At 43.7% G+C, this 21,844-nt stretch overlaps 1 protein-coding gene and 1 long non-coding RNA gene across 2 annotated transcripts in view; one reads left to right on the top strand and one right to left on the bottom strand.

Moving 5' to 3' along the window:
- Positions 1 to 707: 707 nt before the first annotated feature.
- The window catches only part of PPIF (peptidylprolyl isomerase F), a 40,797-nt gene continuing 19,660 nt past the window's right edge, over positions 708 to 21,844 (bottom strand). The window contains exons 3-6 of the mRNA XM_069753091.1: positions 14,378 to 14,466; positions 9,161 to 9,257; positions 8,581 to 8,656; positions 708 to 1,871 (exon numbers count right to left, since the gene is read on the bottom strand). Coding sequence (XP_069609192.1) covers positions 1,736 to 1,871; positions 8,581 to 8,656; positions 9,161 to 9,257; positions 14,378 to 14,466 — 398 coding nt within the window. The 3' untranslated portion in view covers positions 708 to 1,735. The remainder of the gene's footprint in view (positions 1,872 to 8,580; positions 8,657 to 9,160; positions 9,258 to 14,377; positions 14,467 to 21,844) is intronic.
- LOC138665524 (uncharacterized) lies at positions 15,968 to 17,749 on the top strand. Its single transcript, XR_011318485.1, has 3 exons — positions 15,968 to 16,470; positions 16,792 to 16,952; positions 17,363 to 17,749. It is a non-coding gene; the product is annotated as an uncharacterized lncRNA (long non-coding RNA).

Raw genomic sequence — 21,844 nt, 5'->3', positions numbered from 1 at the left:
GTGCACCAGGATTATTACACGGCACCTTTTCTACCTCGCTACAGAAATAGCATCAATCAATAGTATTGTAGGCAAATCTTAAAACGCAGTGGGATCATACTTTTCAAATTTTCTGTACCCAGAACTCACGTTAAATGCTAGATTACATTTTACAGGCTTAGGGTACCGTCACACAGTGGCATTTTGATCGCTACGACGGCACGATTCGTGACGTTCCAGCGATATAGTTACGATCTCGCAGTGTCCGACACGCTCCTGCGATCAGGGACCCCGCTGAGAATCGTACGTCGTAGCAGATCGTTTGAAACTTTCTTTCGTCGTCTAGTGTCCCGCTGTGGCGGCATGATCGCATGGTGTAATAAAGGTGTGCACGATATTGTTTACGATGTGCGCATAGTAACCAACGGCTTCTACATCGCACATACGTCATGAAATTATCGCTCCAGCGTCGTACATTGCAAAGTGTGACCGCAGTCTACGACGCTGGAGCGATATTGGAGCGATGTTGGAGCGTCACGGATCGTGCCGTTGTAGCGATCAAAATGCCACTGTGTGACGGTACCCTTAAGCAAGGATCATTAGTAAAATTACCATCTAGTACTTATGCACCTCCTATGCAGCTATTCAGGGTACAAGTAAAGGACTGGTCTCCATTTAAACCTGGTATTAATAAGCCTAATTACAGCTTAGAGGTAATCTCCCAGTAATTTGTTGAGCAGTGCTTCACTGTCTGCAAGGGCATTAAAGGATAGACAATAGCTGCCTCAAAAGTGGAGAAGTAAAATTTAGTTCATAGGTTGGTGTCAATGACCATCTTGTCACATAATAAACCTACAGCAAGCAACATAAAAAAAAAAAAAAAAAAAAAAGAGGGGGGGACTGTCAGCACAGAATGACTGTTCAAAGGGAGTACATGATTGATGAGCGAACAGGCTCGGATACGGTGCTAGCACTTGAGCATGCTCAGAAAACCAAGAGTCTTCAGCGTGTTTGAACAACATGTTTGAGACCCCACGGCCGCATGTTCTGTGGCTGTTCAACAACTGCAACACATTGATCAATTGCCTAACAGACACGAGACATGCGGCCGTGGGATCTCAACCGTATATTTGAGCACGCCGAAGACAAAGTTAGCACCTGAGCATGCTCAGATGCTAACACCTTATCCAAGCATGTTCGCTCATCATCAATATACACCTCCCCGCTTCTTTGATTGACAATCCTGGCTTCACAGAGCCAGAGATGGGTAAAAGGGTAAAAACCAAGCAAACGGAAAGGTGTATATTAATGACTGGACATTTACTTTGTTTAAAAGTCATTCTGTCCTGAAAGAGCCCCTTTAGGCACCGAAGACACTACAGTATTACATCAGTCCAGTTGTCACAGATTTTATAGAATGAAGCAAGACAATTCTTGAAAACAGTGCATATTCAAATCAAGGATCAATTCCAAATCTATCCAATTATTTTAATACATCATTGTTGTTTGGTTTTTTTTTTTGTTTTTTTTTTTTTAAACTATACACAATTTAGTTAGGAGGACAGGCTTCACATCATTAATCTTACCAGCCACGTTGTCAGTAAAAGATATAACCGGCTCAGTGAGGGCACAGCTTCACTTTTTTTCTTTTAATATAGTTTGTTATATACTTAAGTTACTCCTGAAGACATTTCACATTGTAAGTAAAATAGTTTAACATCCAAAAATTCACAGCAATTATGGCATATCAAGTTTATCAGTCAAGTTCTCCACAGTCTGATATTACTATTCTTTTGGAAGGGCGTCCAGTTTTGCTGCCAAGAACTTCCATTTTCTTTATAACCTCAAAGCCATCTTTAACATGTCCAAAAACCACGTGTTTTCCATCCAACCTTTAAAAACAAGACAGTGGATGTAGCAAAAAGCAAAATATTAGACCAAAATAAATAAAAATCTATCTATACACACACACACACTTTCGGAGGTGTGGAATACCTCTTCTGACTGAGCACTCCTCCTCCCATCAAGCCAAGGCCGGTTTCACATGTCCGGATATTTCTGGTATAGGAAATATCAGTGTGTGTAATACTTGCAGCACACGTATGGCAACCTTGTGCCACATCAGTACCACACGCACCAGCGCCTGAGAAGTGTGATCTGCGGTTAAGTCACCGAGCTTGAACTGCTGTGACATCACTACTTTTTCCCACGGTACTTAGGTCACCGCAGTTCAGTCCAGCTGGAAACACAGCCTCACTGAGGTGGTAACCTCGATGATGTCACCGCTAGTCAATGATGCACATTCCGTTCAGTGGTTCTCAGCCTGGATGGCCGCATCTTGGCAACATCCAATGGAATGGAAACTAGGTCAATGACCTGTAGTTACCTTCATTCGCGGTGAGGCGCCCTCTGCTGGATGTCCTTCGAGCGTGGGGGAAAAAAAAAAAAAAAAAAAAAAAAACACAGAAAAGTTCACAGGCTTGAGTTCAAATGAGGACATCCAGCAGAGGGCGCCTCACCGCGAATGAAGGTAACTACAGGTCATTGACCTAGTTTTCATTCATTCACTGGGGTATTACAGCCGGGAGCACAGCTGCATTATAGCAGAACTCCTGGCTGTAAAAAAAAAAAAAAAATTAACCCCTTCAGATGGATTTACAACGTGGGACGTTACAGATCTACGGAAGGTATGCATATTGTTGGTTTATTATTTTTTCTTTGTCACAGAGCGAGGGTCTTCAGCGAGTGGATTGAGTGTACAATAAAATATTACAAACGGTGTGTTTATTTCATTAAAAGACTTTAATAATGTGTGTGATTTTTTTAACTCTTTCATACAATTGGATTAATAATGGATAGGTGTCATAACTGACGCCTCTCCATTATTAATGTGGCTTAATGTCACCTTACAATAGCAAGGTGGCATTAACCCTTCATTACCCCATATCCCACCACTACACGGGAATGGGAAGAGAGTGGCCAAGTGCCAGAATAGGCGCATCTTACAGATGTGCCTTTTCTGGGGTGGCTGGGGGCAGATGTTTTTAGCCAGGGGGGCCCCAATAACCGTGGACCCTCTCCAGGCTATTAATATCTGCCCTCAGTCACTGGCTTTACTACTCTGGCGGAGAAAATTGCACGGGAGCCCACGCCAATTTTTTCAGCCATTTAACCCTTTAATTTAATAGCTAGAACGGCCAAATTTTGCACATACACACTGCTAACATTAGTAGTAACCACAAAAACCTCATTGACATTGTTTTGTCAGAGAGTAGCTATAGTTAGCCCATATTAACAAGAAAGTATACCCACTCAATACGACAAATCATAAAGAGGAGAAGAAAGAGCTATACTGGGTATATCTATGTATAAAATCCAAAATTTATTGACAAGTAACATAATTAAATATACATATACAAACACGAAAATTCATGTGCAGGAACACTACACCGGGATGAACAGGATCCCCCAAATGACCTTATAGCTATAAATCAGAGTAACATAGTAACATAGTAACATAGTTAGTAAGGCCGAAAAAAGACATTTGTCCATCCAGTTCAGCCTATATTCCATCATAATAAATACCCAGATCTACGTCCTTCTACAGAACCTAATAATTGTATGATACAATATTGTTCTGCTCCAGGAAGACATCCAGGCCTCTCTTGAACCCCTCGACTGAGTTCGCCATCACCACCTCCTCAGGCAAGCAATTCCAGATTCTCACTGCCCTAACAGTAAAGAATCCTCTTCTATGTTGGTGGAAAAACCTTCTCTCCTCCAGACGCAAAGAATGCCCCCTTGTGCCCGTCACCTTCCTTGGTATAAACAGATCCTCAGCGAGATATTTGTATTGTCCCCTTATATACTTATACATGGTTATTAGATCGCCCCTCAGTCGTATTTTTTCTAGACTAAATAATCCTAATTTCGCTAATCTATCTGGGTATTGTAGTTCTCCCATCCCCTTTATTAATTTTGTTGCCCTCCTTTGTACTCTCTCTAGTTCCATTATATCCTTCCTGAGCACCGGTGCCCAAAACTGGACACAGTACTCCATGTGCGGTCTAACTAGGGATTTGGGGGTAGATAAACTCTGATTTATAGCTATAAGGTCATTTGGGGGATCCTGTTCATCCCGGTGTAGTGTTCCTGCACATGAATTTTCGTGTTTGTATATGTATATTTAATTATGTTACTTGTCAATAAATTTTGGATTTTATACATAGATATACCCAGTATAGCTCTTTCTTCTCCTCTTTATGATTTAACATTAGTAGTGTGGAATATGCAAAAAAAAGGGGGGATATGACATGGTTTACTGTATGCAAACCATGTCTCATCATGTCAGGTTTAGGAAGGAGATACCTTAAAAGCAGGTAATTCAATTGCTGGCTTTTGCCATCTTGCGCTGGATGAAAAAAAAAAAAATTTTTTATATATATATATATATATATATATATATATATATATATATATATATATATATATATATATATATATATATATATATATATATATATATATATATATATATATATACACCCCTATTCTATGTGTACACATTTATTCCATCTATTCTATTGTAAGCTGTCAGTGTGATTTTACTGTACACCGCACTAAATTGCCGGCTTTTCTCGCAAGTCACACTGCTGGTCCGTGTGTAATCCGTATTTTTCGGGCCCCCATAGACTTGCATTGGCGATTTTTTTGCGTAATACGGTGACAAACGCAGCATGCTGCGATTTTCTACGGCCGTAGAAAGCCGTATAATACGGATCAGTAAAATAAAGCAGATAGGAGCTGGGGCATAGAGAATAATTGGGCCGTGTGGAATGCGTGTTTTACGGACGTATTTAATGCGCTCATACGTCCGTAAAACTCGCTAGTGTGAGGCCGGCCTTATCCCCTGCTTGCACTGATTGCCGGCAGAGCAGTGAAGAATGAGGAGAGCGGTCTCCAGCACCCGGAAAAAGCTCTTACTGTACTGCTGCTTCTCAGGCGCCGGTAAGTATCTCATAGATGACATCCCAGCATGTAAATTTGTGTGCCGGACGTTTTGTGGCCCATGCTGCCAGAAAAAAAACAAACAAAAAAAAACAAACAAGTGCACAGACCCAGTCACTTGAATGGGTCTGTGTGCAAGTGTCTCTGGTACGTGTGAAAACATGTATGTGTGGAAGAGCCCCAAGACTGGGTTCACACTGCGTTAGTGTGACCCGTTTAACGGACTGTTACACCGCGGCATAACATAGTCCGTTAACGCCCCCATTACTTTCAATGGCGGATGCATCACTAGCGCACGCCCACAGTGGGCGTGCGCTAGTGATGTGCCGTCATTGAGTGACGGACCCGAGACGCGGGCTGCAGCGTTTCTGGGTCCGTCACTGCTAGCGCACTGATGCTCCATCTGCGCTAGGGCTGTGCATATGTCGGCACTTGCGCTAGTGCAGTCCGTTTAATGGATGTGTTGAACGGACTGCACTAACGCAGTGTGAACTTAGGCTGTTTTTTTAATTATTGCTGGATCCTATCTCCCATTTAAAATTTGTAGGCAATTATTATTATGTTTAGGGTCCCATTCCCCAAGGTTGATGGGACCTTAATTGATTGAGCTCAAATCCCACTGGCACACAGATGTGCACTAGCTATCGTGTGATGCTTGAAAAAGGCTTCAAATGTCACATGTAGTGTGACGAAAAGTCCACCTTTTTCAGATTTCCATTGGAGTGCTGCTTCCAATGTTTCTATATATCCACAGACTACTCAAAACACTGCTCTGAAGTGTGCTGCCCTTGTAAAACAACGCTCACACCAAACAGTGTACAAGCAAGTGTATGGATCTCTAGTCCACTCACAAAGCATCATAGGTTGACTGCTGAAGGAAATAAAAGAACTACTTAAAAGCTTGTTTTCACTGAAAAACCCCCTTATCACCTATACTGTGGATAGGTGATAACATGTTGATCAGTGGGGTGTGAACACTGGGACCAGCACTGATCTGTAGAATGGAAATTTTGATCCTTGTTAGAATGGAGCAGCAGCTGCATGTCTAACCACTGCTCCAGTCATCCCATGAGCCTCAGGAGCGCTGTGCTCAGATTTTCAAGCAGCTCCACAGGGAATAAATCTGATCTGTAAGGGCTCATTTCCACTTGCGAGGAAAACGGACGAGTGCAATCAGATAAAAAAAATAAATAAATAATAATAAAAAAAAAAAACACAACACACCCCACAGCACTCACACCATGCCGATTTTTATGCACCGGTGTCCCTTGAAAAGCCGGCAAATCAGTGCCGTGTACAGAAAAATCACACTGATGGATTAGAATACAAAAGCTAGAATAGATTATATAATATAATCTCTATTCTATTTTTTGTATCCTAATCTGTCAGTGTGATTTTTCTGTACACAGCACTGATTTGCCGGCTTTTCAAAGGACACCGGTGCATGTAAAAAAAAAAAAAAATTATATATATATATATATATATATATATATATATATATATATATCATACACACACACTAGCTATTGAACCCGTTCTACGCCCGGGTGGCGAGCATTTATATTAGTATATGGTCTCCATCCTGTCATGTGCTGCACCATCCTGCGTCCCCATCCTGACATGTGCTGCTCGCATCCTGCGTCCCCATCCTGTCATGTGCTGCTCCATCCTGCGCCCCCGTCCTGTCATGTGCTGTTCCCATCCTGTGCCCCCATCCTGTCATGGGCTGCTCCCATCCTGCGCCCCCATCCTGTCATGTGCTGGGGGCTGCTGTGCGTGGCTGTGCTGGGGGCGGCTGTGCGTGGCTGTGCTGGGGGCGGCTGTGCGTGGCTGTGCTGGGGCGGCTGTGCTGGGGCGGCTGTGCGTGGCTGTGCTGGGGCGGCTGTGCTGGGGCAGCTGTGCGTGGCTGTGCTGGGGCGGCTGTGCGTGGCTGTGGTGGTGCTGGGGGCGGCTGTGCTGGACGTGTAAAACACGTACCGCACACGGACAATGTCCGTGTGCCGTGCAGGAGACAGCGCTACATTAAGCGCTGTCCCCCCTACTGGTGCTGAAGCCGCGGCGAGGGATCCGGAAGCTAGGTGAGTATTTTAATCACAGCAGGGGGGGCCCACAGGAGGCGGGAGGGGGGTGCGCACAGGGGGTGGGAGGGGCTTGGAGCCCCCACGGCCGGTATATTATGAGGGGGATAATTAAGTTCGGGTGCGTCACTCTGGTCCAGACTGTGCAGGTGCGGTGCGTCGCGCTTGCGCAGTCTATAAAGGCTTCGGACAGAGTGACGCTCCCACCGTTATATTATAGATATATACACACACACAGCAGTACGGATGTCATACGGATGTTCAGATTAACCAATAAAAAAAAAAAAAAAAAAAAAAAAAAGATTGCATGACACTCGCATGATTTACCTCCGTCTTTTTGGTCTGTAAATCGGACCTTTTTTTCCTCTCAAGTGGAAATGAGCCCTAACATGGATAAAAGAAAGTTATCACCTATCCCCAGTTTTAACTGGACAACCTTTTCTATAAGCAAAATTACATTTAAAAACGTTTTTAATTTTCTTTAAGCACTAGGTTTGCCAAGATTAATTATTATTCCCATAGTCCTTATCGAAATACAGGCTGAATGTCACTTCAAAAAAATCAAATAAACCACATATTCCATTGTGTGCTACCACAACAGAAACAGAAGTGAAGACAGAGGGAGATAATAAAACGATAATAATTTTATTGAAACAACAATGTTTTTTAAAAAATACAGGGCATGTGACAATGGGGAGGGGGAAGGAAAAATAAGGAAAGCAAAAAATGGGGGGAAAACCACCAAGCTTAAGAGAACGAAGCTCGTCCTCGCCCCTATTGAAGAAGCTACGGCGAAACAGCGCTTGTCGGGCGCATGGGAACCGTTCCTGCACTGTCTTAGCGACACCAGATACCGCTGCACTTTATCTGTCATCACAGGTAAACTATTCCTTGGCTATTTACCCCTATTTTGGTACTGTTTTGGCATTTTTTCAGCTGTCACATTTGAATTGTTGGAGTTTTCACCAGTACACTAGCAGGTTCGTTCTCTGCATTGTTCTTGGGTAAGGCATATACTCACGTCATGCCGGTTGACTTTACCTTGAAATAGGATATATTTTTATGCCTGTGGTAGTTATACCTTGTGTACATTGTCAGTTATCATGAATTAGGATACCTGGTTTGCTTTACTACTAGTACTACCATCATATGATTACTGGGTTTAGTAATTTTAACCCCTTGCGGGACAGTGCAGCTTCGTTCTCTTAAGCTTGGTGGTTTTCCCCCCATTTTTTGCTTTCCTTATTTTTCCTTCCCCCTCCCCATTGTCACATGCCCTGTATTTTTTAAAAAAACATTGTTGTTTCAACAAGATTAATTATGTAGAAATGCTAATTTTACTGTGCCTTAATTGAGGGCCTCAAAAGATTTCTCCATCGTGTTTATTGCAGAAAATATGTTGGCTCAATCCTGAATGGACGTCGCAGCCCCACAACACACACAAATATAGACCAATTTTAAAGTAAAATGTCAAGTGGCTTATGTAAACAAGATCCAGGTAGATGAGGATACTCACCATTCGGTTTTTGCAGTGCAGATAAAGAACTGAGAGCCATTGGTGTTTGGCCCAGCATTAGCCATTGAGAGGATACCTATACACGGGGTGGAGGAGACAATCATTAATATCTGACATGGTACACTCAGCCACAGGAGTTGGATAACTAAGGATTTTATTGTGCACTCACAGTCAAGTCTACATAGCTTTTGTAGTGACGCTCACCATTTACATTACATAGTGTACAGCGACATCCACAGCAATTCATCAGAATATGCATACAAGTTAGGAAATCCAGAGCTTGTCATTTCTGTAGATTTTCTAAAATGCATGTGAAGTTTAAGACCCACCACATGTATTTAACTGTAAATGTGAAACCATTCTGCCACATCTAAAAATGGAATTTACTGACTGGTCATTCCATAACAAGCCAACTGCTGATCCCATGGGATGTCACTGGGTTCCCAATTAATTAGTGGAGAAACACTGCAGATGGCTCATGACGCAGACAAGCAATGGAGCCAATCATATCTGCAGTTTGCAGGAGTGGCCCAGTTTTAAGAACAGTCGGCCTCACTGGTAACCACAGATGGCCACTTACCTGGTCCAGTGTGTTTCAAATTAAAGTTCTCATCAGGGAAACGACTTCCATAGATAGATTTACCACCAGTGCCATTATGATTCGTAAAATCTCCTCCCTGTAAAAAACAAAGACATTATATTGTAGGTTTTTATCTTTTGGACGTGCACTCCTCATTTTACACAGGTGATTTTAATCAGCAGGAAACTGCAAAGTAAGGGGTCTAGCCCATTTCTGCTCTCACCGGAGAGCTTGATTGAGGCAAGTTTCAATGCTCCTTACACTTGGTGTTGGTGCTGTAGTTTTGTGCTGGTGGGCGGCGCGATCTGGAGTCACGGGGGCTCAGTCTTGCAGTATGGGTGCAGTGAGACACCAGGCCATCTGCCCTGCTGCTGCATTACCGCTGTGGCGGTGGTCAGTGCACAGCTCTGCTCCGTTAGGGCGATAGGACCCACTATGAGGTTTGCCGTGATGCGGCAGTGGGCTTCATACAGTCTGATCAGAATGTTAAACTAAGAACCTCATGTTCCGTTATTTATATTTTTGCCCAGCCACATTAGATAAATGTATGATTTTTGGAGGTGCTGTCCTCTCCTTTTCAGCATTTTTTAATTAAAAAAAAAAAAAAATTATAATATAATATAATATATTCTCAATTCCGTCCTTGTCCCGGAAATCCTGCGTCGCCGATTTGTCAGGGCCCAGCCGGCCGCAACCAATCAGCGACATGGGATTTCCAGGAAGGGGTGTGGTCTCCACCATCACTGCCGCTGTACAGGAGAGAGGAGCGGGAGAGTGTGCCTACTACCGACCATGAGGGAACGTGGAGGCGTCTGGACAGTGTGTGTACCATCCCGGGTGAGCGAGGGAGGCGAGGAGGAAGCCGGGGCCCGGGAGAGGGCAAAGAGTGGAAGGCAGAGGGCGCTGCGAGGACGCCGGCCTGTGACTACCTATTGTGTGCAGGCAACCGAAGTCCTGCATGTGCGGAGAGCCGGGGAGAAGCAGGGTCCCCTGGGAGAGGGAGCAGAGGCGCCCGAGTGAGAAGCAGGGACGCCGGGAACAGGAAGCAGAGCTGCGGCTACGCCAAGTATGTGCAAACCCCTGACATCCTGCGCCCAGAACCCCCGACATCCTGCGCCCAGAATTGGCGTGGGATTTGAGACACGCTTCGCTGATTGGTCACGGCCAGCTGGCCGTGACCAATAAGCGATATTAGTGCGGGATTTAAACACCACTCACAGCGCTACATACATACATACGTACCCAATGCGTTTGAATCGGGCCACCATCTAGTACTTTAATAAAGAGGGCATAAACTCAATTAATATGACAGTACAGAAACCTCTTTACAGGTTAATCTGCCATTAGATTCATGTGTGTAAAAAGTAGTGAGACTTGCCAGTCAGCAGGAGCAGAGAAGCCTTATGGGGGCCACATTAGACTAGTCAGGTCTATAGAAATGCCAGCATTTCAGAGTAACATTTACATGACTGGAGTCGCACGGCCAGACTTAGATTCATTTTCCACTGGATCTTATGAAAGATACACTTTAATAGAATGTTTACACTTAGGATTGTAACCTACACATGATAAATGCACATTGTTGTAAAAACCATGGTTTTCCATACAACACACAAGTGATTTTATTTTTTTTTTGCCTTTTTTCAAGGGCAGCAACATTTTTTTTCTCTCTAAGGTCTTGCCTTGACAGGCCTAACAAAGCGGAGTGCCAGGTCTCAGGCTGGTTTCACATGTCAGTGGCTCCAGTACGTGAGGTGACAGTTTCCTCACGTACCGGAGCCACTGACACATGTAGACACAGTGAAATCAATGCATCTGTGCCGATGTCATTGATTTTTTGCGGACCGTGTCTCTGTGTGCCAAACACGGAGACATGTCAGTGTTCGTGGGAGCGCACGGATTACACGGACCCATTAAAGTCAGTGGGTCGGTGTAAAACACGTACCGCACACGGACGTTGTCCGTGTGCAGTCTGTGTGCCGTGCAGGAGACAGCGCTACTGTAAGCGCTGTCCCCCCCCCCCCCCCCCCCCCCACTGGTGCTGAAGCCGCGATTCATATCTTCCCTGCAACAGCGTTTGCTGTAGAGAAGATAGGAATGATCATGTTTAAAATAAAGATCCATGACCCCACTCCCCTCCCACCCACTATGCGCCCCCGGCTCCCTCGCTGGCCGGCGCTGCTTCCTGTCCTGGCCGCACCTTCTACTGTATGAGCGGTCACGTGGGGCCGCCCATTACAATCATGAATATGCGGCTCCACCTCCCATAGGGGTGGAGCCGCATATTCATTACTGTAAATTATATATAGCCAGTTCATCCATGTTTAGTCATATCTAAAAGCTGCAAAACTGACAGCAATTCTGCTACATAAGGCCGGGGACACACACAACGTATAAAAAAAAACGGTCCGTTTTTGACAGACGAGAATCGCACAAATGGTACCAAAACATTAATCCGTGTGCAGTGCGAGGATGCGATTTTCTCGCATCAAATGATCCGTTTGACATCCGTGTGAGATTTTCTCACACACTTGCAAAATGAGCAAATAATGGCTGAGCCTTTCCTGTCACCTGCCCAATGCCTGAGAATTTCTCGCAAGTCACACTGATGGTCCGTGTGCTGTGCTATTTTTTCCCGCCCCCATAGACTTTCATTGGCGATTCTCGGCCGAGATACGCTGACAATCGCAGCATGCTGCGATTTCACTCTGATCCTGAATACGGCCGTGAAAATAATCGGATGATGGGAGCTGCCCCATAGATTAACATTGGGACGAGCGCTATGCGATTTTTTATCGCATTGCACTCGTCCGTATTACGGTCTAGTGTGACCCCGGCCCAATAGGAATACTGCAGATCTGAAAAATCTCCCTCCGGCCCCCACATGGTCAGTTTTGTAAACTCTACTAGTCACTGATCATAAAAAAAAAAAAAATCTGAATGTAGAGATGGATTTTTTTTTTTTTTTTTTTATTAACTGTAAACTTTTTATTTACAAAAATTCTCTTTAAAAATTGACAAGTCCAAACGGACAAGGAGATTCAGTACCATCATAAAGAAATCAAATTAAGCCCCGAATGCCTCCAGACAACATTATACATACATGGTACAATACAGACTCCATGTCTAAAGCACTACATATCAAAATCAGGAATTGGGCTCAGAAAGACCAAGAGTCCTATAAACAGACTTCTATTAACCCCGCTGGCTCCTCCAGGGATATTTGGTACTGAATAGCTCTTAAAAAAAGGGTTAAAATTAAACAAAGTGAAACTACAGTAATCGTACTAATGAATGGATCCCAGACATACACAAGACAGGACAGATAACGGGGAGATGCAGATTCCTTAGAATAATAGAGGCAGTTCTGAACCAATTCTCTGAGCCCAGTAGTAATCCCAAGGGGCCCAAATAGAGTCTAAGCTGTTCACCCTCGCTTCCATCAAAGCAGTCATGTACTCCATCCTGCGAACGTCTGATTCTATTTAATATGTGCTGCAAAGACGGAGGGGAAGATTGCCTCCCGTTAAGGGCAGACACCTAGCTGCAGTAAGAATATGAAGTAATAGTCAGGCTGGGTCCACCCCCCAACCCCCCCACCCCCCCCCAACTCTTTAGGGAAAACAGTAAGTAAATAACCAGCCGGATCCAGCCCTACTGCAATGTATAGAACCTTATTTACCAGAATTCTCACCTCATCCCAAAAACCCACAATCCTGGTACAGGACAAAAAAAAAAAAAAAAATTTGATATTGGGTGCCCACCTCAGACCCACAGCGCCAACACAAGTTTGAAAGAGGAAGATTCAATCTGTGGAGCAAGTCATTGGTATGGTACATTAATATTTTACACTAGTTTTCCTCATATAGAATACAAATGGAGGATTTGAACGCTTTTTCCCCATATGGCCTGCTAACAATGGGGTGATATACTTCTCCCCAATATAGACTCCCATCTACTCATGTAAAGGTGTTTAAGTTGCTGGCCAAGTTATTCTCCAGCCACCATAAATTTCCACATCTGACAAAAAAAAAAAAAAAAAAAAAATGAAAATTATATACCGTATATACTCGAGTATAAGCCGAGATTTTCAGCCCAAATTTTTGGGCTGAAAGTGCCCCTCTCAGCTTATACTCGAGTCACGGTGGGTGGCAGGGTCGGCGGGTGAGGGGGAGAGGGCGCTGAGGCATACTTACCTAGTCCCGGCGATCCTGGCGCTCCCCCTGCCTGTCACACTGTCTTCGGGTGCTGCAGCTCTTCCCCTCTTCAGTGGTCACGTGTGACCGCTCAGTAGAAAAATGAATATGGACTCCACTCCCATAGGGGTGGAGCCACATATTCATTTCTCTAATCAGCGGTAACGGTGACCGCTGATAGAGGAAGAGGCTGCGGCACCGAAGACAGCTGTCCGGGAGAAGGAGCGGGACGCCGGCAGCAGGTAAGTATGTCATATTTACCTATCCCCGTTCCACACGTCGGGCGTCGCTCCATCTTCCCGGCGTCTCTCCGCTCTGACTGTGCAGGTCAGAGGGCGCGATGACGCATATAGTGTGCGTGCCGCTCTCTGCCTGATCAGTCAGTGCGGAGAGATGTCGGGAGCTGCAAGCAAGAGAGGTGTTTTGTTTTTTTTTGTTTTTTTTATTGCAGCAGCAATGGCACAGCTTTCTATGGAGCATCTATGGAGCAATAATGAACGGTACAGAGCACTATATGGCAGCTATGGGGCAATAATGAACTTTGCAGAGCACTATATGGCACAGTTATGGGGCAATAATGAACGGTGCAGAGCACTATATGGCACAGCTATGGGGCAATAATGAACGGTGCAGAGCACTGTATATGGGGCACATTTTTATATAGAGCATCTTATGGGCCCATCATGAACTGTATGGAGCATTATATGGGGCTCCTGATTCAATATGGATATTCAAAAACACTTAACCTACTGAGGTCTCAATTAATTTTACTTTATTGGTATCTATTTTTATTTTTGACAGTAACCGGTAGCTGCTGCATTTTCCACCCTAGGCTTCTACTCGAGTCAATAAGTTTTCCCAGTTTTTTGTGGCAAAATTAGGGGGGGGGGGGGTTCGGCTTATACTAGAGTATATACGGTATGTAGAATCACAAATGTTATTCTATCTTTCTACTTTCATAACACATTGGTTTGCTTCATAATTAACCTGGGAAGCCAAGAGAAAAAGACAGACTACTTACCTGGCACATAAAGTTGGGGATTACTCTGTGAAAAGTGGATCCTTTATATCCAAAGCCCACCTCGCCAGTGCATAGCGACCGAAAATTTTCTAGAAATTAAAAATGCAAGATCCTAAATTTGGCTTTAAGAATTAACTTCATCACATTTATTAGCATCAGTGGAATGTAACATTTCATTTGTTTTGTCCTGACTGCCTCAAAAACACACACACACACTTCATATTCTCCAGCAGAGCATAAGGGCATTGTAGAGTACCCAAGTAAGGCCGGAGTCAGACAAGCGGATGGCATCCGATGCGAGATGCTAGTGACCTTTGGCTCCTGCGAGTATCAGTGCTCCGAGCCTCTCACCCAGCTGCGGAGAAATGAATTAATGCCCCATAGATGAATACTGGTCCGAGTGCTATGCAATGTTTTTTCGCATAGCACTCGTCCGTATTCATCGCTAGTGTGACCCCGGCCTAAGAGCAGCACTTGCTTTGACCAGCCCAATCTAGCCATGCATTACAGGGTCGGCCATTCCAAATTGCAGCAAGAAATATTATAGCGCATTACCAACTGGGACACAAGCGATAGCAGCCAACCTAGTATTTTTTTTTTTAATGGACCCCACATTTGAAGTAACTTTGATGGGTCTGTATGACAAAATATCAAAGTCCGACCCCATTCTAAAAACAGCACCCCTCAAGACCACACTTAAGTATATTAATCCTTCAGGTGCTTCACAGGAATTAATGGAATGTGGAAGGAGAAAAAATAAATGAATTTAACTTTTACTTTAACACCCCTCACGACCTTGGGGTTGTCAAGCTGCACTTTTGAACTACACCATGGTTTTACTATATTATGTAATGGAAAACAGGAAGAAAAAAAAACTTCAAAGTGCTGTGATATGATAGCAAAAAAAGTGCAATTCTACAATATTTTTCTCTCCTTCTCATGTTCACTAAATACTAAACCTAACCCGCCATTATGATTCTCCAGGTAATTACGAGTTCATGGACACCAAACCTGTCTAGGTTCTGTTTTATTTAAGTGGTAAAAAAAAAAAAAAGTTTGCACAAATAAAAAAAAAAAAAAAAATTGTTTAAGCCCACAGCGTCTCCATTTTTAGGGATCTGGGGCTGGATGAGGACTTTTTGCACGCTGAGCTGATGTTTTTATTGATGGCTTTTTGGTATACATACGGTACTATGTTTTGATCGCCCATCGTCTCGGGGATTGGGGGACTTTTTGAAAAAGCCTGTATTTACCTGGATTTTTTCCTACAGCCTCTCGTTCTTGGTTTGGAGTCCTATATCAGAGATTCTTCATTCCTAATCCAACAGCTGGAAACATTGGAGATACTGGACAATACAATCCTTGCAACATTTGACGTAGAAGCGCTCTACACGAACATCAAGCATGAACTAGGCATAATGGCCGTGTCCTTCTTCTTGGACAAACACTCCACAGGTAATAGGGGGCATGACTCCTTCATCCTAGACTTAAGGATGATCCTGGAAAGGAATTATTTTGTATTTGATAGAGTGTATTACAAACAAGTGTCCGGAACCGCCATGGGGGCTAGATGCGCGCCATCATACGCGAACTTATTTATGGGATGGTGGGAGGAGACCCAGGTCAGGAGTAATACATTGTTTCACCACAACGTACTGAAGTGGTATCGTTTTATCGACGATGTTGTTTTATGGACAGGTTCTGCTGAGGACCTAAAGACCTTTGGGGAGGAGCTAAACAGCAATGAGGTGAACATTCGGCTGACTTCCCACTTCTTTACCAGTACTGTGGATTTCCTTGACCTGAGGATCATGCTCCAGGATAAGCGTACATATACGACCCTCTTTCGGAAGGGTACAGCTACAAATAACCTCCTACATTATTGCAGTTTTCATCCTCGTCACTTGCGAGACAGCATTCCAAAGGGCCAATTTTTGCGCCTTAGAAGAAATTGTAGTCAGCAACCGGACTTCCAAGCAGAATCCAGACTACTCACGGACCGATTTCGAGAACGGGGGTATCCCAAGAGGATTGTTGCCGATGCCTATGAACATTCTCGCCAGAAATCGAGGGAGGAGGCCTTGAAACCACGGGTGAGAAACAATGTATATTTTTCCAGCTTGATCACCCAATTTAATAACCAATGGGGGGACGTACGTAGAATTATGGAGGACAATTGGGGCATTTTGCCGAGTGATGGCAGACTCAGACAGATCATCCCGGATAAACCTAGGATGGTGGCCAGGAGGGCAAGGAATCTTAAAGACTGTTTATCAAACAGCCATTTTAGACGCCCTACAGAGAGGATTCGAGTGAATTGCCCGACCTATGGCTCTTACTCATGTGGGGGATGCTCCATATGTATGTACATGATAGCGGAGGCTGGTGTGTCGTTACTTTCTCTACCCTTTCAGGTGTCTCCCAAATCATTTTTCAACTGCCGCACTCGTAATCTGGTCTACGCTCTGATCTGCGGTTGTGACAAAGTTTGTCGGACAAACTACCCAAGAGCTGCGCCGCAGGATACAGCAACATGTGTCTAACATCTGCATGGCTAGGACAGACAAGAGTAAGGGTAAGCAGATCACCTCAGTGGCAGCTCACTTTTTGGATAGGCACAACGGCTCCCCTAGAACCCTTAGGGTGATTGGGTTAGAGAGTATACCCCTCAGTATCAGGGGAGGGAGAATTACGGACGAACTATTAAGGAGGGAATCCCGATGGATATACAAACTGAACAGCCTGGCACCTTGTGGCCTGAATGAGGAGCTGTTGTACACAGGCTTCTATAAGAAGTTATAGTATTGTTGGGAAGGACAGGGGAAGAGGGGAATTTTGTTTTGTTTTACTTTATAGGAACATTTCTATATTATATATACTTCCTGCCCCCCCCCTCCCCCTTTCTTCTTCTCTCCCCCCCCCCCTTTTTTTTTTTTTTTTTTTTTTCTCCTTTCTTTATACTTACTTTTTCTTATATTATTCTAGTTGGTGATTCTTCTAGCATCCCTCTTCTTCCTGCTTTCAAGTTGATATATCAGGGACCATGGATGACCATCAAGCCCTTTTGTTACGAATCTGAGTGGACTATGGGAACTGATACGCTTTCCGGATGGATATGACTCTGTACCAGATCGGCTCGGGCCATAGGACCAAGCAATGGATGGGGCTATGCGCATGGACTCTGATACCACAACTGGATTATTTATGATGTAGTTATTATAATTTTGTTTTGGTGTGTTTATCTGTGATAAATATTCCCCCCCCCCTTTTTTGTGCATGCTGTCTCGCCTTTCATATAGATACTATCTGTTGGGTTAGGTTTGTTATCCCTTCTCCGAATGTTCTCCTAATAGGTACTATACTCAAACTTATGGGTCTTTCAGTATTATACATTATGGTCTGTCCACAGTTACAATCTTATAAACTCTTTTGTACATAAAACTGGCTCAGGTCCCAATTTGGTTCCAACCCAGGATAATTGGCAGAGCATAAAAATTAAGGTTCTTTGTGCTTTAGATGACTATCTGTTAAGCTCTACGCTGCATAAGCATGCTCTCAGCCTCTGTTAGAACTAACTTAAATGGTTTCCACCTTTATTGTTATATAGTTGTGTAATAACAGAGTTTTTGTGCTATGGGAATTTGCATTGTGACATCATGCACCTTGTATCAGACAATTCGCCGGTAATGAATACAGTCTCTTTACCTAGTTACAAATGGCGCTTGCGCATATGGTGTGTGACACTTTGGGTTATTACTGAGGGTCCGTATGCATGGGCACTATAGGTGCTCTGCTAATGGCGCCATTCCACCTTCTGTACGGTGATTGGTTACGATCTGACTTAATTTTTGTGCGCTTTTATATCTGTTAGGTTTTTAGCTATATAGGGCTGTGTATGGGATTGGTTGATATTGGCGTGGTCTAAACTCCTCTGTATGGCTGGACACTAGCGCTTGCGCAGTATATCCGCACCTATTCCTTAGACTGCGTTCAGCGTCTCTAGGGGTTCTGTGGTTGCCCGAGCAACCCTCCACACAGATGGGACTTGGTGTGTTTATGCACTCTAGTGTTGACATAGGTTGCCGTGGCAACCCTCACTACTAGCCGGCGCCAGGGACGCTGGGCTGGCGCCTGCGCAGTATACCCGCACCTATTCCTTAGACTGCGTCCAGCATCTCTAGGGGTTGTGTAGTTGCCCGAGCAATCCTCCACGCAGATGGGACGCTTACGCAGGATATTGATTGCGTGGCTCTCTGCGCCTGCGCTCTGGGACTCTGTGCACGCCACTGGGACTTCCTGGTAGCCATAGCTGAAACGGCGCTGCTCACCTGGTATGTACTATTAAGCTTCTTGTATGTTATATAAAGCAGGTCCACGCCACTAGATGACTGTGGACCTTGAGGAAGACGCCTCCAGCGTCGATACGCGTGGGTCATACAGCTTTAGGGCAGAGTTTCCATTCAGCCGGTATTTGCTCTTTGTGGGAAGGGGGGGTTCTATGCTGGGCGGCTCTTTTCCATCTTTTAGCCGATCCCAGCTAGCTCCCCTAGGTAATGTTCAGCATACTTGCTCTGCATGATACATTTGCACCTTACATTTGTGGCAACTAGGCAGGCTATAGCAGGTGACACAGCATGCACATAGGGGCTGTAATGTGTATAAATATGTGCCCTTTCTCTATTATTGGGACTGTTTAAGTAGGTTCTATTTGTGTATTAGCACGTAGGATCTGTATCTTAATGTCACTTGCCTTTTCTCCCACCATTGTATGAGCCGGCATTACACAAGATGATGTTGTAGTATTGCACTTTGTATTATATGGACCCTTATTTCCCATTGTTTATGGGTGTTTTTAATTGTTTTTCCTACAGTTTGTGTGGTGTGGTTCTAATAAAATTTGTTATTTGTTTGTTAAATTGAATCGTGGTGATCCCGTTTCTATGATGCAGTCTTTTTCCTTAGGAAATGTTTTGATCGCCTGTCACTGCATTTTATTGCAATGTTGCAGCAACAAAGAAAAACCATGCAATTCTGGAGTTTATTTTTTCTTGTTTACATATTGAATTCTTTTTATATTTTGATAGGGAGTTTCTGAAAGCGGCAATAGTAAATGTGTATTTTGTTTTATTTATTTTGAATGGGGCGATTTGAACTTCAAGGCTATGTGCACACGTTAAGGATTTCTTGCAGAAATTTCCTGAGAAAAAAAATGAAATTTTCTGCAAGAAATCTGCATGCGTTTTTGGGCGGATTTTTCCGGACATTTCCCAATGCATTATATAGTGGGAAATCCGCAAAATTAATGAACATGCTGCGTTTACCGAGATGCGTTTTTTTTTGCGGAAAAAAAAAAACGCATCATGTGCACAAAAATTGCAGAATTCATTCTAAATGATGGGATGCATAATGTATGCTTTTTTTGCGGTTTTATAGCGAAAAAACAGCAACGTGTGCACACAGCCTTATATTTTAACACAATGGGAGACTAGATGCTGCGATCATCTGACCTCCTGTGCTACTCATAGCAGGGATGAAGCCCTGATATGTATAGCTAAAATGCTCATGTGCTATGAGCACCGGCCACAGGCTTGCTTTCACAGCAATCTGGCAATGACAAGCACAGGGGTCTGCCGCAGACCCCGAGTTGTCATGCCAACCCACAGTCATGTGACATGGACTTCCAAAGTGAGCATGTTAACAGCCGTGAGTGGATTGTGATTCCACTTGCAGCTGTTAGGGGCACATGTCAGTGCATTAAATCAGCTGACATGTGCTAGAAGATGTGCAGGTTCATCGATGGAGCCCACTGAGTGCAGGAACATGAGCAACTAGATGTTGGCCTGATTCTAACGTATCGGGTATTCCAGAATATGTAGGTAGTATATAGCACAAGCTACGTACTATATTGCAGTGACGTAGTATATAACACAACCCAACCGACGTAGTATATAACAGAGCTACGTCGTATGTAACACAGCGTACGCACCAGGGTGGATAAAAATCAATGTAAAAAAAAAAAAAAAAAAAAAAAAAAAAAAAAAAAAAATCGGATTTTGATTTAAATCGGATTTTTCTCAATAAACTACTTTTTGAGGAAAATATTTTACCGTCCAAAGGTTCTTCCATCATGAGATAAAGCCGAGTTGTTTAACTCAGTAGAATACAGGCTGTATATGTGCAACATTCACAATGCCATTCTCTTCCAAAGGTTTCTGTAGGATTAGTGGGCAGTTTCTCTCCAATATTATCACAGACGCTCGCTTTACTTACGCAGTTCTCAAAACTGAATTTGACTCCGCAGAGGTACCAGCCTCTTCTTCACGGCAAAAATGTTACAACATTAACAGAGTTGAGTAAAAGACCTTAATCCTATTGTTCTACAAACCTATGAATACATAATCAACCCCTTCAGTGCCAAGTCCAAGAAGTTAGACAATATGTTTCTGATTGTTTGGAGTGGAATAGATCTGCACAACACAAGAAGAATGTGAATCTAAGTGTGAGGAGGAGGAAGGGCAAGCAGACAAGAAAATGAAAGTGAAACTTTGAGCACAATACTGCAGCATAGCCACAGACAGACAAGTCTGGATCTGTTTGTGTGTACGATCTGAGGTTTATTACATTCTTTCCTTATAATGGCAGCAGGCCGTAAAAGAGACCCAGTTTGGGAATATTTTAATTAAGCTCCTTCGCCTATCGGTAAGGCAGGCATGCGTGCAAAATGCAAACGATGCAACAAAGAGATGCAAGGCCTGGTGGCGCGAATGAGGCAACATCATGAGAAGTGAGGTGATGAAGATGAATCATGACTCATCTTCATCACCGCACTTCTCATGATGTTGCCTCATTCGCGCCACCAGGCCTTGCATCTCTTTGTTGCATCGTTTGCATTTTGCACGCATGCCTGCCTTACCGATAGGCGAAGGAGCTTAATTAAAATATTCCCAAACTGGGTCTCTTACGGCCTGCTGCCATTATAAGGAAAGAATGTAATAAACCTCAGATCGTACACACAAACAGATCCAGACTTGTCTGTCTGTGGCTATGCTGCAGTATTGTGCTCAAAGTTTCACTTTCATTTTCTTGTCTGCTTGCCCTTCCTCCTCCTCACACTTAGATTCACATTCTTCTTGTGTTGTGCAGATCTATTCCACTCCAAACAATCAGAAACATATTGTCTAACTTCTTGGACTTGGCACTGAAGGGGTTGATTCTGTATTCATAGGTTTGTAGAGCAATAGGATTAAGGTCTTTTTCTCAACTCTGTTCATGTTGTAACATTTTTGCCATGAAGAAGAGGCTGGGACCTCTGCGGAGTCAAATTCAGTTAGGTAGAAACTTTGATTTAAATCACTGATTTAAATCAAGCCTTACTGACTAGTGATTTAAATCAGTTAGATTTAAATCAAATCCACCCTGGTACGCACTATATAACATAGCCACGTATTGCACAGGCACATAGTATAT

Source organism: Ranitomeya imitator, chromosome 2, assembly GCF_032444005.1.
Source record: "Ranitomeya imitator isolate aRanImi1 chromosome 2, aRanImi1.pri, whole genome shotgun sequence".
NCBI lineage: Eukaryota > Metazoa > Chordata > Amphibia > Anura > Dendrobatidae > Ranitomeya > Ranitomeya imitator.
The sequence above is the reverse complement of the archived record's forward strand: the minus strand, read 5'-3'. Positions and strand labels throughout refer to the sequence as shown.